We start from the raw sequence: 17763 nt of genomic DNA on the forward strand, positions 1-17763 counted from the left end.
GAGGAGGAAGTGGTGGGGGAGGTGGGCGATGAGTGAGGGAGGAGTGAGGAGGAAGTGGTGGGCGAGGTGGGCAATGAGTGAGGGAGGAGTGAGGAGGAAGTGGTGGGGGAGGTGGGCGATGAGTGAGGGAGGAGTGAGGAGGAAGTTGTGGGGGAGGTGGGCGATGAGTGAGGGAGGAGTGAGGAGGAAGTGTGAAAGTGCCGTTGTAAGTGACTTTGGGAAAAGCTGTGAGTGGAAACCTGTGCTGATGGGATTGGGGTTTGAAGGAATTGAGGGATGTGCTTATCAGTGATCCTGGGATGGGAAAAGGTGCAATCGGGCAGGTAGCCATGAATCAGAGTGGGAAAGTACAGGCAGAGTGGTCTGGGGATGACAGAACGGCAGTGAATTCACAGAACAGCAAACAAGGGATCCGAAGAAAGGAGATTCTAACCACCATGACCGAGGAACTGACTTAGTGCAGAGCCAGGAGGGAGAAAAGAGGGATTTTAAAAGCTGGGATGGAACAATAAATGTAGCACCCTTCATAATTGCAGAACTCAGCAAAGTGTTGAACAGCTAATGAAATATTTCTGAAGCGTGAAAAACAGAGCAGCCAGTTTGCACAGAGAAACCTGCCACAAACAGTAAGTGTGATAATGACCAGAGAAACTGATGCTGGTATAAGGAGACACATCTATCTTACAGAGTCAGGGTAACATCTCCCAGCTTTGCCAAAATAATGTCACAGGATCTTTTCCGGAAATCCGAGTAGACAGACTGGGCCTTGGTTTTCGAATGCTGTTGCAAGACGGCGTCTTTGACGGTGCAGCACTCAGTGAAAACTGCTCCAGAACATCAGCCAAGATTCTGGGGCAGGGCTTAACTCCTGATTCAGATGGGGGCAGGTCACTGAATGAGCCACAGTGAACACAGAAGAGAAAGCTCAACAATGTAAAGGTCCTGTCGCCTTTATAGCATATTAAAACAACAGACACGGTAGATAAAGATAAACTATTTCCACTGGTTGGGGATTCTCGAATTATGGAGCATTGTCTAAAATATTCAGGCCAGACTGTCCACTGGGGTGATGACTGGCACCTATCTGACAATAGTTCAGCTCTTTGACATTGCCAAGATAAATGATTACCCAAAGCTTGAAACCAGCACCTGAAAGTTTAAACAGAACTCACAGCACAAACATGAAAGCATCTGGGAGGTTTTTTTGTTGTTGAGGGAAAGAAGATAGTGACTGAGCTCCATCAAATCAGTGACCTCCCCGGGGCTGGTGGTAATTTATAAAACCCAGGCACAGCAGAACGGTTTCAATACCTGCATCTGCAAATGCAGAGCTAACCACTTCAGCCCAGGACTGGGAGAAACCTGCAGCCGGCCTCTCGATAAATGACTGTCATCAGCACATTCTCCCATTGGGAAGCCCTGCCCCAACTCACTGGAATTAGCTGTGTGTGGGGGGGGGGTTCGAGAGGGAGCAGGGTCTGTACCCCTCCCCCAGGCAGCTCTGACTCCAGACAGGCTCCTGCTGGGGTCTCAGCATCACGATGTTCACCTTTTAAAAGATACCTTGTACAAAAAGAGATGTTTAAAAAACCCCCCGCTGTTTGTGATTATGTTCTGCCTTTTATAAGCAATTATACAAGGATTGGCTCCTAATCAGAAATCAGCCTGAAGTGAAGCAAGTCGAGTTAATTTTATTGACATCCCAGAAGTCTTGTACAGTAATGCTTTTTACGTGACATTAGCTTGAAGGTTGACACTAATTAGTGAGTTGTACTTGGCAAATCTTTATTCCCTAAATGCGCATTGCTCGGTATTCTGTGATGTGTAATTACAGCAATGTGAGAGTAAGTTAGCCCTGCTGTTCAGACTCTGTACTTTGAGATGTTTTTACCTTTACTGTCAGAAATGGTGTGTCAGCTAAGACACAATCCCATGAAGATATTTTTGTTGTGTGGGTGGAAAGGTCGGAATATGTCAATACATCACAGCCTGTTCTAACGTGGCCTCAAGTAGCATCCAGGTACAAACATTCATGTCTTGGTATTGGGATGGAACATTATTTTCCAGCTTTTCCACACTCCCTCCTACTCAGCAGATGTTTTAGTAACAACTCCACCAACAGCTGTTCACCTCAGCCTTGTGGCCGCATGGAGAGTGGCTAAGGTTGTGTCTTTGTTTCAGGGAGGTAAGGAGACACCTGTTGTGGGCAAATTGTTGGAGGTGATTCTAAAAGATAGGATTTACAAATAAATAAGTGTCAAAAATTGATTAGGGATAGTCAGCTTGATTTTGTGTGTGGTAAATCATCTCTCACAAACTTGACTGAGTTTTTTGAGGCAGTTGCAAAAGGATTGCTGAGGACAGAGCAGTAGATCCTGTTTACTTGGACTTCAGAAAAGCGTTCGATGAGGTTCCGCATGGTAGACAGATTAGTAAAGTTAGATCACATGAGATTCAGGGTGAGCTTGCCTATTGAATACATAATTGGCTTAACAGCAAGAGAGTGGTGGTGGAGGGTTGTTTTTTTGGACTGGAGGCCTGTCACCAGTGATGTCCCACAAGGATCAATTCTGGGTCCTCTTTTGTTTGTCATTTATATAAATGATTTGGAAAAGAATGTACAAGACATGGTTGGTAAGTTTGTGTTCAGCACCAAAATTGGTGGCATAGCAGACAGTAAAGGAAGTCTTCTAAGATTATAAAGAGTTCTTGATCAAATAGGTCAACGGGCTGAAAAATGGCAGATGGTGATCAATCGAGATAAGTGTGGGGTTTTGCATTTTGGTAACAAACAGGGATTGGGTTTATATAATTAGTGGGAAGGCCTTGGATAGTGTTGTAGACCAACAGGGACCTAGGGGCTCAGGTACCCTTTGAAGTTCACATCATATACAGACAGATTGGTTACAAAGGCATGTGGCATACTTGCTTTCATTTCTCAGTTCTTTGAATATACAAGTTGGGAAGTCACGTAGAGGTTGTACAGGACATTGATGAGGCATCTTCTGGAATACTGTGCCTAGTTCTGGTTGTCCAGTTATAAGAAAGGTATTATTAAACTGGAGAGGCTTCAGAAGAAATGTTGCAGGATGTTGCTAGGTATGGAAGGTTTAAGTTATAAAGAAAGGCTGGATAGGTTGGGACTTTTCTCATTGGAGCATAGGAGGTTGAGAGGAGAACCTTCAGAAGCTTATAAAAATAATGAGGGGTATAGATAGGGTTAATGTGGCTGTCTTTTCCCTCGGATGGGGGAATTTCAAGAATGGGGGCACATTTTTAAGGTGAGATGAGAAAGATTTAAAAAGACATGAGAAGCAATTTTTTTTTTAACACAGATTTTGTGTGCTTGATGACCCTCCTGATGAAGTGGTGGATGTGGGTACAATTACAGTGTTTAAAAGACACTTGGATATAGGACAGTTGTGGAGGGATATGGGCCAGGAGCAGGCAAGTGGGACTAGTTTAGTTTGGGATAATGTTCGGCATGGACTAGTTGGACTGAAGGGTCTGTTTCCGTGCTGTTTGACTCTGTGGACAGGTTATGGTTAGCAGGCTACTGGAACGTGTAGGCCATCACAGCAAGGTTGGATCCTGTGCTCACTGATATTGTGTGGGGAGGGGTGAGATAATAGTTCTGGCTGGAGCCTCTACCTTTTCAGGAGCTGATGGGGTTGGGATAGGAAAATAAGGGGTGGAGGGTAACTGAGATACAGCAGCAAGTGAAATTAGCTTCAATAACTGAAAGATCTTTCATTTGAAATGATGATATTTGTACAATATACACTGACACCCCTGGGATATCATTGCAATTACAGAAATCTGGCTCAGGGATGGACAGAACTGGCAGCTTAATGTTCCAGGATACAAATGCTACAGGAAGGATAGAAAGGGAGGAGGCAAGAGAGGAGGGGGAGTGGCGTTTTTATTAAGGGATAATATTACAGCGGTCAAACACCTGATGAAAGAGCAGTGCTCCAAAAGTTAGTGCTTCCAATTAAACCTGTTGGACTATAACCTGGTGTGTGATTTTTAACTTGGTTTTAAAATAGTGATAGAAAAGGATAGACCAGATCGAACAGTCGAAGTTCTAAATTGGAGAAAGGCCAATTTTGACGGTATTAGGCAAGAATTTTCAAACGCTGATTGGGTGCAGGTATTCCCAGGTAAAGGGACGGCTGGAAAATGGGAAGCCTTCAGAAATGAGATAATGGAAGTCCAGAGACAATATCTTCTTGTTAGGGTGAAAGGCAAGACTGGTAGGTATAGGGAATGCTAGATGATGAGAGAAATTGAGGGTTTGGTTAAGAAAAAGAAGGAAGCATATGTCAGGTATAGACAGGATAGATTGAGTGAATCCTTAGAAGAGTATAAAGGCAGTAGGACTATACTTAAGAGGGAAATCAGGAGGGCAAAAAGGGGACATGAGATAGCTTTGGCAAACAGAATTAAGGAGAATTCAAAGGGTTTTACAAATACATTAACGATAAAAGGGTAACTAGGGAGAGAATAGGGCCCCTCAAAGATCAGCAAGACAGCCTTTGTGTGGAGCCACGGGAGATGGGGAAGACACAAAACATGTATTTTGCATCAGTATTTATTGTGGAGAAGGACATGGAAGATATAGACTATAGGGAAATAGATGGTGACATCTTGAAAAATGTCCATATTACAGAGGAGGAAGTGCTGGATGTCTTGAAACGCATAAAAGTGGATAAATCCCCTGGACTTGATCAGGTGTACCCAAGAACTCTGTAGGAAGCTAGGGAAGTGATTGCTGGGCCTCTTGCTGAGATATTTGTATCATCCATAGTCACAGGTGAGGTGCTGGAAGACTGGAGGTTGGCAAATGTGGTGCCACTGTTTAAGAAAGGTGGTAAGGACAAGCCAGGGAACTATAGACCAGTGAGCCTGACCTCAGTGGTGGGCAAGTTGTTGGAGGGAATCCTGAGGGACAGGGTGTACATGTATTTAGAAAAGCAAGGACTCATAGGGATAGTCAACATGTCTTTGTGCATGGGAAATCATGTCTCACAAACTTGAGTTTTTTGAAAAAATAACAAAGAAGATTGATGAGGGCAGAGCAGTAGACGTGATCTATATGGACTTCAGTAAGGCGTTCGACAAGGTTCCCCATGAGAGACTGATTAGCAAGGTTAGATCTCATGGAATACAGAGAGAACTAGCCATTTGGATACAGAACTGGCTCAAAGGTAGAAGACAGAGGGTGGTGGTGGAGGGTTGTTTTTCAGATTGGAGGCCTGTGACCAGTGAAGTGCCACAAGGATCGGTGCTGGGCCCTCTACTTTTTGTCATTTACATAAATGATTTGGATGTGAGCATAAGAGATATTGTTAGTAAGTTTGCAGATGACACCAAAATTGGAGGTGTAGTGGACAGCGAAGAAGGTTACCTCAGATTACAACAGGATCTGGACCAGATGGGCCAATGGGCTGAGAAGTGGCAGATTGAGTTTAATTTAGATAAATGTAAGGTGCTGCATTTTAGGGAAGCAAATCTTAGCAGGACTTATACACTTAATGGTAAGGTCCTAGGCAGTGTTGCTGAACAAAGAGACCTTGGAGTGCAGATTCATAGCTCCTTGAAAGTGGAGTCGCAGGTAGATAGGATAGTGAAGATGGCATTTGGTATGCTTGACTTTATTGGTCAGTGCATTGAGTACAGGAGTTGGGAGGTCATGTTGTAGCTGTACAGGACATTGATTAGACCACCTTTGGAATATTGTGTGCAATTCTGGTCTCCTTCCTATCGGAAAGATGTTGTTAAACTTGAAAGTGTTCAGAAAAGATTTACAAGGATGTTGCCAGGGTTGGAGGATTTGAACTATAGGGAGAGGCTGAATAGGCTGGGGCTGTTTTCCCTGGAGCATGGCGAGGATAAATAGACAAAGTCTTTTCCCTGGGGTGGGGGAGACCAGAACTAGAGGGCATAGGTTTAGGGTGAGGGGGGAAAGATATAAAGTGGACCTAAGGGGCAACGTTTTCATGCAGAGGGTGGTGCGTGTATGGAATGAGCTGCCAGAGGAAGTGGTGGAGGCTGGTACAATTGCAACATTTAAAAGGCATCTGGATGGATATATGAATAGGAAGGGTTTGGAGGGATATGGGTCAGGTGCTGACAAGTGGGTCTAGATTAGGCCGGGATATCTGGTCAGCATGAACGAGGTGGATTGAAGAGTCTGATTTCGTGCTGTACATCTCTATGACCCTGTTAAACATTATGGTCTTGTGCTGCCACCTGGTGGTGGCATTTGTTGCAGCTTCAAATACATCATGTTCCAATTAAAAAGCACAATCATCCCTACACTCTCAGAAAGATACATAGGCCTTAGAGGGAGTACAACGCAGGGTTTACAAGAATGACACCCTGACTTCAAAGGTTATACAAATTAGGCCTGATTTCTCTAGAATTTAGATGGTTAAGGAGTCATAGAGTCATACAGCATGGAAATAGGCCGTTTAGTCCAACCAGTCCATGCTGACCATGTTGCCGAACCTGCCTGCTCCTGACCTATATCCCTCCAAACATTTCTTATTCATGAACTCAGCCAAATATCTTTCAAACGTTGCAGCATGGTGGCTCAGTGGTTAGCACTGCTGCCTCACAGTGCCAAGGACCCTGGTTCGATTCCAGCCTCGGGCGACTGTTTGCAAATTCTCCCTGTGTCTGCATGGGTCTCCTCCCACAATCCAAAGATGTGCGGGTTAGGTGAATTGGCCATGCTAAGTTGCTCATAGTGTTCAGGGATAAATTATAGGTTAGGGAATGGGTCTGGGTGAGTTACTCCTCAGAGGGTTGGTATGGATTTGTTGGGCCGAAGGGCCTGTCTCCACAGTGTAGAGATTTTATGACCAACATTATAACTGTACCTACACCCACTACTTCCTCTGGCAGTTCATTACACACATGAACCATTCTCTGATTGCCTCTCATGACCATTTTAAATCTTTGTCCTCTCACTCTCATCTTGAACACCCTCACCCTAGGGAAAAGACCCCTAGCTATTCAGCCTATGTCCGGCATGATTTTATAAACCTCAACAAGGTCATCCCTCAACCTCCTACGCTCCAGTGAAAAATGTCCCAGCCTTTCCAGCCTATTTTTGTATCTCAACCCAGTAACATCCTGGTCAATCTCTTCTGAACCTTTCCCAGTTTAATAATATCCTTCCTATAACAGGGCGACCAGAACTGGGCACAGTGCTCCAAAAGAGGCCTCACCAACATCCTGTACAACCTCAACATGACGTCCAAACACCTCTACTCAACATTCTGAGCAATGAAGGCAAGCGTGCTAAACACCTTCTTATCCACCCAGTCTTCATGTGATGCAGATTTCAAAGAATTATATCCCAAAAGCCCTCAGTCTCTCTGTTCTTCCCAGAGCCCTACCATTAATTATATAAGCCCTGCCCTTGGTTGTTTTACCAAAATGTAATACCTCAATTTGTCCATCTGACACTCCACAGCTCAACTCTCATCCACAAGCAGCAGTGGATGCTGGATCAGTTAATTTTAAATCTGAGACAGATGAACTTTTGTGAACCAAAGTTATTGAAGGGATATTGGCCAAAGGCAGGTACATGGAGTCAGGCCACTGATCAGCCATGATGGTCGGCACGATGGTTTAGTGGTTAGCACTACTGCCTCGCAGCACCAGAAACCCGGGTTCAATTCCTGCCTCGGGCAACTGTCTGTGTGGAGTTTGTACATTCTCCCCGTGTCTGCGTGGGTTTCCTCCAGGTGCTCCGGTTTCCTCCCACAGTCCAAAGATGTGCAGGTCAGGTGAATTAGCCATGCTAAATGGCCCGTAGTGTTAGGTGCATTAGTCAGGGTGGGTTGCTCTTTGGAGGGTTGGTGTGGATTTGCTGGGCCGAAGGGCCTGTTGCCACACTGTAGGGAATCTAATCTAATCTTACTGGATGGTGGAACAGGCTGGAGGGGCTCCTGCTTGTATGTTCCTAATTGGCTATCCAACGGAAAGCCCCAGGATGTTAAGATAGTCAAGTGTGAGCAAAGGAGACAAAATGAGGAATCGGATTCTGGAACAGAGAGACCTGGAGTCTGTGTGCACGAATAACTGCAGCTGGCAGGGCTGCTGAAGAAAGGGCTCTTTGTTCTGGGATTTATACATCAAGACATAGAGGGGCAAAGAAAGGAAGGAATGATGAACTTATACCTGTACTCACTGAAATTTCGCTGAATAAGAGACGACTTGATGAAAGCATGAGATTCTTAGAGGGCTTGACATGGGAGCTGTGGAGAGGTTGTTTTGTCCTGTGGGAAGGTCTAGGACCAGAGGACATAATCTCAGAGTAAGGGATCGCACATTGAAGACAAAGGTGAGGAGGAACTGCTTCTCTCAGGAATTGGGAATTCTTTCCTGCAGAAAACTGCCATGGCTGGGTCACTGGGGATTTTGTTTCTCTTTATTCATTCGCATGTCGTGGGTGTCACTGGATAGGCCAGCACTTACTGTTCATCCCGAATCGTCCAGAGCGGCCAGACTGGGTAAGGATGGCTGATCCCTCTCCCAAGGACATTAGGGAAGCAGGTGGGTTCTTCCGAACAATCGATAACAGTTTCACGGCCATCACTAGACTCTTAGTTCAAATTTTCTATTCAACGCTGGGACAGACAGACGTTTAGTCAGTAAGGGAATCAAGTGTTATGGGGAATAGGTAGGGAAGTGGAGTTGATGATGATTAGAATAGGAATAATCTCACTGAATAGTGGAACAGACTCGATGAGCTGGATGGCCTACTTCCACACCAACATCTTCGTTATGATGCACTCAAATAGTGGGTTGAGTCCAATTCCGTACACTGCATTAAGAGAGGCCTCGGGGAGGGTTCAGAAAAGATTCCAGGAATGTCCGCAAGAGTGAGGAACGTTTGCAGGCTAACACCGTGCTCTTGAGAGAGGTGTGAGAGGCAGTTTCCCAGAGGTGGTCAAAACGATGAGCAGGGTAGATGGGAGAGAAACTATTCCCATTAACGGAAGACTCCGGAACTAGAGGCACAGGCCTTTGAGGTGATTAACAAGAGATGTCCTAATGAATTGAGAGAAAATGTTTTTTTATGTAGCCTGTGGTTAGAATTTGGAATGCATGACCCATGCAGATTTATTCGAGTCTTTCAAAAGGAAATTGGAAAAGCACCCAAAGAGAGAAACTGCAGGGCGATGAGGGAGAGTGGGGTGTGGGATTAGCTGAGCTGCTTGTGCAGAGAGCCAGTCCAGACACAACTGGCTGAATGGCCTCCTTTTCCGATGGGACCTATTTTGTGAACAGTTGGTATCAGCATTGACTGAACGTTAGAGGAAAGCTGAACAAGGGCCTGCTCTCTCTCTCTCTCTCTCTCTGCTACCTCCAATCCATTTCTATTGGCCAGCAATGACTCTGTTCACTGAATAAAGGAAGCTTTGAAATGCTGGCCTTTACATTGAAGAGATCGCACACTGCAGAATGCAACTTACAGAACCGGCTGATATGGACAGCTCGATAAACAGAAGGTCAAATTGCCCCAAGCCGATGTGAATGGGTCAGCTTTGCTGACAGTACGATCACTAAGAGACAGCCACAGAGGGTGGAGGAAATGTCAGAGGTCATACTCTGGCCATTCCAACACTGTAGGTCTGGCTCAATCAGTATTTCAATAAACCCTCTAGCTCTGACACTAACCTTCCCTCCCTGGGCCTGCTATGGTCCTCCAAGGAAGCTCAGTATAAGTTGGAAGAACAGCGCCTCATTTTCCACTTTGGCATTTTACAGCCTCTGGGACTCAATATTGAATTCCACAACCTCAAATAATGTTTCTTACAACCCCGCCCCCCCACCTCTGCTGGGTTTTACTGGCTTAACTCTTCACTGAGTGGACCCATTTTCTCCTTTTCACTCTGAGCACTTACACCTATTTCACATCCCTATCTCTCCTTTACTACCACAATCAATGTTCTTGTCTGTCACTCAGGGCACCCTCCTAATTTGTTCTGCTTGCTCCTCCTTCCCCTCTGTCCACAACATCAGAACCAGCAGCTATGAGCTCCAAAAGGAAAGTCATTCTGGACTCAAAATGTTAACTCTGCTTTTCTTCTCTACAGATGCTGCCAGACCTGCTGAGTTTCTCCAGCACTTCCTGTTTCTTGTTTTGGATTTTTAGCATCCAGCGTATTTTGTTTTTAATCAAATGTTAGCGCTCCTGCCCCTGTATCCGCTGGCTCTGGGTCAAAGCCCTGGGTTTTCTGACCACCCCAGTACAAGTGTTTAGGAAGACATGCCCGATCCTAGCACCATGGACGTCTCTAATTTCAGTCATTCTACGACAAACAAATGGACCTTCCTTGGTCTCAAGCTCTGGAATTCCTTCCTTATCTCCATCCCCTCTTTAAGATGCTCCTTAAAACCTACATCTTTAACCAAGCTTTCGGTCACCTTGTTGTTTAGTTCCTTCAGAACATTTTACTCCGATGAAGGCTGTATTTAAGAGGACATATTTGTTGCTGTTCTGTTGGTGGGGTTTGGAGAGAAGGTTAGTGAACCCTGTTCACTTGTCCACATTTGATCTCCAGACACAGTATTCTAAGAGCTGGTGGTGTCAACTTTTCCCTTGACTGAATAAAATTTAATTGGAGGACCTCACTGGATTGGAACTGGCTGCTATGATTGCCCACATAACAGAACTAATTACACGTCAGGAGTAATTTATTGGCTGTGCTGTATTTTGGATGCTGAGGATGGCTGGACACAGTCAATGTGCATGTCATATTTTATTTTCACAATTAATTCTGAATACTGCACACAGGCACTGGGCAGGCTGATCTAGTGTCCATTCACACAGTCTTCACCATCGAAGACAAGAACAGCCTTTCAACATTTTCTGTCCCCAAGGATTTTTTTCCGTTCACATCTCATTGCATTTCACAATTACACACTTCTTCGATAATTGTTGAACACACTGTATGATTACACTGAAATTGTACAAAACCCACCATCCAATATTCCCTATATGTCACCACTATTTAACTCCTTCAAATTATTCAATTAGTCAAACATCATCTTCTCTGTTCAAACTATTACCATTCCACTGGTCCCAAATGGTCCCCTGAACTCTGGGCTGTTAGCTTAACACAATCAAGGTAAAACTTCTCTCTAGATTCTGTCCTGTTTACACAAGGAATGTAAGATCTCTCATTCTCCTCGGAGAGTTTGGGAGAATAACAGTTAGTGTCTTCACAATCTTTTATCCCAACCTCAGAACAAACTGTTGAAAATATACAATTCTTCCTTCCTATAAATGACACTGAGTCCCATTCCTTATCGTAATCATTATTTATCAACGTTGAATTGGGGGGGCACACAACATGGGTCAGCACAGTGGCTCAGTGGTTAGCACTGCTGCCTCACAGTGCTAGGGAGCTGGGTTCGATTCCGGCCCTGGAATTCTCCCCATGGCTGTGTGGGTTTGCTCCGGTTTCCTCTCACAATCTAAAGATGTGCAGTTTAGGGTGAACTGGCCAGGCTAAATTGCCCATAGTGTTCGGTGCATTAGTCAGGGGAAGTGAGTCTGTGTGGGTTACTGTTCGGAGGGTCGGTGTGGACTTGTTGGGCTGAAGGGCCTGTTTCCACACTGTAGGGAATCTAAAAAGAACCAGGCTGCAGGTTTACAGGTAGCACATGGGCCGTGTACGTGTGGATGGATCTGGGGGAATGTCGGATGAATATGTGGATGATGTGCATGATCATAAACCGAGCTTACTCTGAAATCTGCTCCTGGGGGAAAAGCTCCACCTGCAGTTCACTGCCATGGAGTACTAGGTTTAGAAATAGGTCACTGTTCAAAAATTATAGGGTACCCATTTAAATCGCACATGGCAAAACATCGTTTCACGCACAGGGTTCTGAGTCTATGGAATTCTGTTCCGGAGAGGGCAGTGGGCGCAGAACCTTAAAATATTTTTAAGGCAGGGGGAGTTTCTTGATGAGCAAGGGGATGGCAGATTTGCTGAGGATACGCAGGAATGTACAAGTCGAGGTTAAAGTCAGATCAGCCACGATCTTACTGAATGGTGGAGCAGGCTTTGAGTGGGACAAGTGGCCAACTGCAGTTGCTTGTTTATATGTATGATCACACTTACGGTCTATAGATTGTAAAGCAGCAAACCGTGAAATATTTTCGACAGCACCTTCCAAACTTGCGGCCTCTGCTGGATAAGGTGGACGGAAATACCATCAAGTCAAACAGTAACATAACTGGATCACATACACAAACACAGCATCAAATTCCTGCACCTCACTTCCTCACAGCACAATGGGACACACACAGACAGCAACAAAGCTGCTCACTAATGTAACCTTTACGACAAGAACTGCAGGTGTCCATGGCAACGCCCACATCCTCATCGTCACTCTGAGATCTATGTCGGTCTACTCTCTTTACTGACCTGACAGCATCTTGTGCACCAAATCAAAGCAGCCCGTTTGATCAGCAGCACAACCACACCCACCCACTCCCCCCACCACCCACGATCAGCACAACCACACCCACCCACTCCCCCACCACCCACGAACAGCACCACAACCACACACACCCACTCCCCCACCACCCACGATCAACACAACCACACCCACCCACTCCCCCACCACCCACGATCAGCACAACCACACCCACCCACTCCCTCCACCACCCGCGATCAACACAACCACACCCACCCACTCCCTCCACCACCCACGATCAGCACAACCACACCCACCCACTCCCTCCACCACCCACGATCAGCACAACCACACCCACCCACTCCCTCCACCACCCGCGATCAACACAACCACACCCACCCACTCCCTCCACCACCCGCGATCAACACAACCACACCCACCCACTCCCTCCACCACCCGCGATCAACACAACCACACCCACCCACTCCCTCCACCACCCGCGATCAGCACAACCACACCCACCCACTCCCCCCACCACCCAAGATCAGCACAACCACACCCACCCACTCCCCCACCACCCACGATCAACACAACCACACCCACCCACTCCCCCACCACCCACGATCAGCACAACCACACCCACCCACTCCCTCCACCACCCGCGATCAACACAACCACACCCACCCACTCCCTCCACCACCCGCGATCAACACAACCACACCCACCCACTCCCCCACCACCCACGATCAGCACAACCACACCCACCCACTCCCCCACCACCCACGATCAAGACAACCACACCCACCCACTCCCCCACCACCCACGATCAACACAACCACACCCACTCCCTCCACCACCACGATCAGCACAACCACACCCACCCACTCCCCCACCACCCACGATCAACACAACCACACCCACCCACTCCCCCACCACCCACGATCAACACAACCACACCCACCCACTCCCTCACCACCCACGATCAACACAACCACACCCACCCACTCCCCCACTACCCACGATCAACACAACCACACCCACCCACTCCCCCACCACCCACGATCAACACAACCACACCCACCCACTCCACCACCCACGATCAACACAACCACACCCACCCACTCCCCCACCACCCACGATCAACACAACCACACCCACCCACTCCCCCACCACCCACGATCAACACAACCACACCCACCCACTCCACCACCCACGATCAGCACAACCACACACACCCACTCCCCCACCACCCACGATCAGCAGCACAACTACACCACCTACTCCCCCCACCACCCACGATCAGCACCACAACCACACCCACCCACTCCCTCCACCACCCACGATCAACACAACCACACCCACCCACTCCCCCCACCACCCACGATCAGCACCACAACCACACCCACCCACTCCCTCCACCACCCACGATCAGCACAACCACACCCACCCACTCCCCCACCACCCACAATCAACACAACCACACCCACCCACTCCCTCACCACCCACGATCAACACAACCACACCCACCCACTCCCCCACCACCCACGATCAACACAACCACACCCACCCACTCCCCCACCACCAACGATCAACACAACCACACACACCCACTCCCCCACCACCCACGATCAGCACAACCACACCCACCCACTCCCCCACCACCCACGATCAGCACAACCACACACACCCACTCCCCCACCACCCACGATCAGCACCACAACTACCCACTCCCCCACCACCCACAATCAACACAACCACACACACCCACTCCCCCACCACCCACAATCAACACAACCACACCCACACACTCCCCCACCACCCATGATCAGCACCACAACCACACCCACCCACTCCCCCCACCACCCACGATCCGCACCACAACCACACCCACGCACTCCCTCCACACCCACGATCAACACAAACACACCCACCCACTCCCCCCACACCCACGATCAACACAACCACACACACCCACTCCCCCACAACCCACGATCAGCACAACCACACCCACCCACTCCCCCACCACCCACGATCAGCACAACCACACCCACCCGCTCCCCCACCACCCACAATCAGCACAACCACACACACCCACTCCCCCACAACCCACGATCAGCACAACCACACCCACCCACTCCCCCACCACCCACGATCAGCACAACCACACCCACCCACTCCCCCACCACCCATGATCAGCACCACAACCACACCCACCCACTCCCCCCACCACCCACGATCCGCACCACAACCCACACCCACCCACTCCCTCCACACCCACGGTCAGCACCACAACCACACCCATCCACTCCCCCCACCACCCACGGTCAGCACAACCACACCCACCCACTCCCCCCACCACCCACGGTCAGCACCACAACCACACCCACCCACTCCCCCCACCACGCACGGTCAGCACCACAACCACACCCACCCACTCCCCCCACACCCACGATCAGCACAACCCGCACCCACCCACTCCCCCCACCACCCACAATCAGCACAACCACACCCACCCACTCCCCCCACCACACACGATCAGCACCACAACCACACCCACCCACTCCCCCCACACCCACGATCAGCACAACCACACCCACCCACTCCCCCCACCACCCACGATCACGAGCAGCAGTGAGTACTATACTCTGCAGAAATCCACCAAAGATCCTCAGACTGCACCTTCCAAATCCACAGCCATTTCTATCAGGAAGGCTATAATCCGACAGGTTTACTTGGAAGCACTAGATTTCGAGCACTATAACTTGGTGTTATGTGATTTTTAACTTTGTCCAATCCAGTCCAACACCAGCTCCTCCACATCATTGCTTCCATCTAGAAGGACAAAGGCAGTGATACATGGAAACACCTCCCCACCCCCCTGCAGTTCCCCCAGCAAGCCACTCACCTTCCTGACTAGGAAATATATCGCCGTTCGTTCACTGTCATTGGGTCAAAATCCTGGAATTCCCTCCCTAAGGGTCAAACCAGAGCACATGGACTGCAGCGATTCAGCAAGGTAGCTCACCCCCACCTTCCCAAGGGGGCAAACAGGGACAGGCAATAAACACTGGGCCCAGCCAGTATTGTCCCATGACTAAAGGAAAAACCAGAACAATTTGTTCTCAAAATCTCCCGAGACCCTCTCCATCCCTGCCAATCCCAAGCATTATAAACATGCCAACTGCCAGCCTGTTTAATTAGGATGTCTGGGGCTCTGTCTCCCTTCTGTTATTGAACATGGGCCATTCTACCTTCTGCCCTTGACTTACTGCATTGTCTCCCACAGGCAGAATACTCTGCAGGCATGCACACACACAGCAAACTTCAAACACATGCTGAATGACTTATCACGAGAATCATTTCCAAAGCAAACTTAACTGGAACCAAGAAAGGTGAAGCAAAACGTGTAACTGAGAGAAATGTATGAACACACACTGGAGTGCGTTTTAGGGCAGTGATACATCAAGAGGCCGTCATCCCAGCTCACAATCTATAACCGCTCAATGTTTGACTGCCTTGTAACGCACTCCTGATTGGGCACTGCTCTGTCACATAAACATTACATGGAGGCATTAGTAAGATGCTAAGAAAATAACCAGAGAGGACTACCTTAAAGAGATGATTATTAATAGGATGACCCTGGAAGAGACAGGAAAGGGAAAGAACTGCAAGATTAATCGAGAAGAGAAAGGTGGAGAGAGAAAGAGAGAGAAAAAAAGCAACAATTACTGCAAGTGACAGGAATAAATGGCACACAGACAGGCGTTGGCATAAACATCTCAGTTTAACAGAATTCATAACATTGAGAGATACCGATCACATAGATGGATAGAGACAGCCTCGCCAAGACACAAACCACGAGTTAACAGACTGGAATGAGGCAACAAGTTGATAATGAGACATAAACATCAGGCTTCACCGTGTTCAGACAGGTACTTTCTGAGAATGTGGCTGTGTCTTTCTCAGGGAAATCAGTAAGATCATCAAAGTGTCTTCATTGAGCAACAGTTTAACACAGTGGCACTTCAGCTGTGGCACTGTGGCACAGGATCAAACAAGCCACTGGCTGGACCAAGAATTCACTTCAGAAACAGATTAACGATAAAACCCAGCCTTCAGCAGAAACAAGCTCAATGCAGCTTTGTAGAGAGGCCCCTCCTGCTCAAGGCTGTGTTCAGTCTCTCTCCTTCTTAACACACAGTTGTCTTCCTCATGTCAGGTCAAGCCCTCATAAGGGCAAGTCATGGATATTGACCTGAGCTCACAGGGATGTTTTCAGTCCAGTGATGGTCCCCATGGAGACCCAGCGGACTGTGGGGTCCCTGCGCCACAGTGGACAATGATAACAATGAGGGCACGTCATTACAAACACTTGCGAGCAACCTAGCACCAGGTACAGTTTGGATCCTTATCAGGTTTAAACCAAAATGGATCTGACGGATACCTTCAGTGAGGGGAAACACTGGGGCAACACAGCAAACCACACATCATTTAACCTTTGGGGAGATTAGCTGCGGTTTCATTCAAAGCATGATTTCTATAATAACATCATTACAATTTCTTAGTGGGTTTTCCTATGGCTGCTCCATCACCTCGGAGAATTATCAGGAAGGAACGCGAAAGTCATGGTCATAACCTTACAGTGACAAGCACTCTCCACTGCCTGTAAGAATAGGTATCCTGGAGAGACAGTAATGCACTATTGTCTCAGACAGTTTAGATTAGATTAGATTACATTACAGCGTGGAAACAGGCCCTTCGGCCCAACAAGTCCACACAAACCCGCCGAAGCGCAAGCCACCCATGCCCCTACATTTACCCCTTACCTAACACTACGGGCAATTTAGCACGGCCAAGTCACCTGACCTGCACATCTTTGGACTGTGGGAGGAAACCGGAGCACCCAGAGGAAACCCACGCAGACACGGGGAGAACGTGCAAACTCCACACAGTCAGTCGCCTGAGGCGGGAATTGAACCTGGGTCTCAGGCGCTGTGAGGCAGCAGTGCTAACCACTGTGCCACCGTGCCGCCCACCAGTAATGGAACAGTGTCCCAGACAGTAATGGAGCAATGTCCCAGACAGTAATGGAGCATTGCCCCCGCCTGTAATGGAACATTGTCCCAGACTGTAATGGAGCATTGTCCCAGACAGTAATGGAACATTGCCCCAGACAGTAATGGAATACTGTCCCAGAGAATAACGGTGCATTGTTCCAGACAGTAATGGAACACTGTCCCAGACAGTAATGGAGCATTGTCCCAGACAGTAATGGAACATTGTCCCAGACAGTAATGGAGCATTGTCCCAGAC

General features: G+C 48.0%; 1 protein-coding gene across 4 annotated transcripts in view; it reads right to left on the reverse strand.

The window, feature by feature from the left end:
- Window positions 1–17763, reverse strand: part of prkcaa (protein kinase C, alpha, a) — a 446457-nt gene that overhangs the window by 75567 nt on the left and 353127 nt on the right. For 2 of the 4 annotated variants that reach the window (XM_088000739.1, XM_088000738.1), the window contains exon 9: window positions 16060–16089. The exons of the other annotated variants lie outside the window; for them this stretch is intronic. In XM_088000739.1, the coding sequence (XP_087856865.1) occupies window positions 16060–16089 (30 nt within the window). The remainder of the gene's footprint in view (window positions 1–16059; window positions 16090–17763) is intronic. 4 annotated transcript variants of the gene reach the window in all.

The sequence above is a fragment of the Chiloscyllium plagiosum genome, unplaced genomic scaffold (assembly GCF_037043375.1).
Source record: "Chiloscyllium plagiosum isolate Xiang-an unplaced genomic scaffold, Cpla_swu_hap1 HiC_scaffold_25, whole genome shotgun sequence".
Lineage (NCBI taxonomy): Eukaryota > Metazoa > Chordata > Chondrichthyes > Orectolobiformes > Hemiscylliidae > Chiloscyllium > Chiloscyllium plagiosum.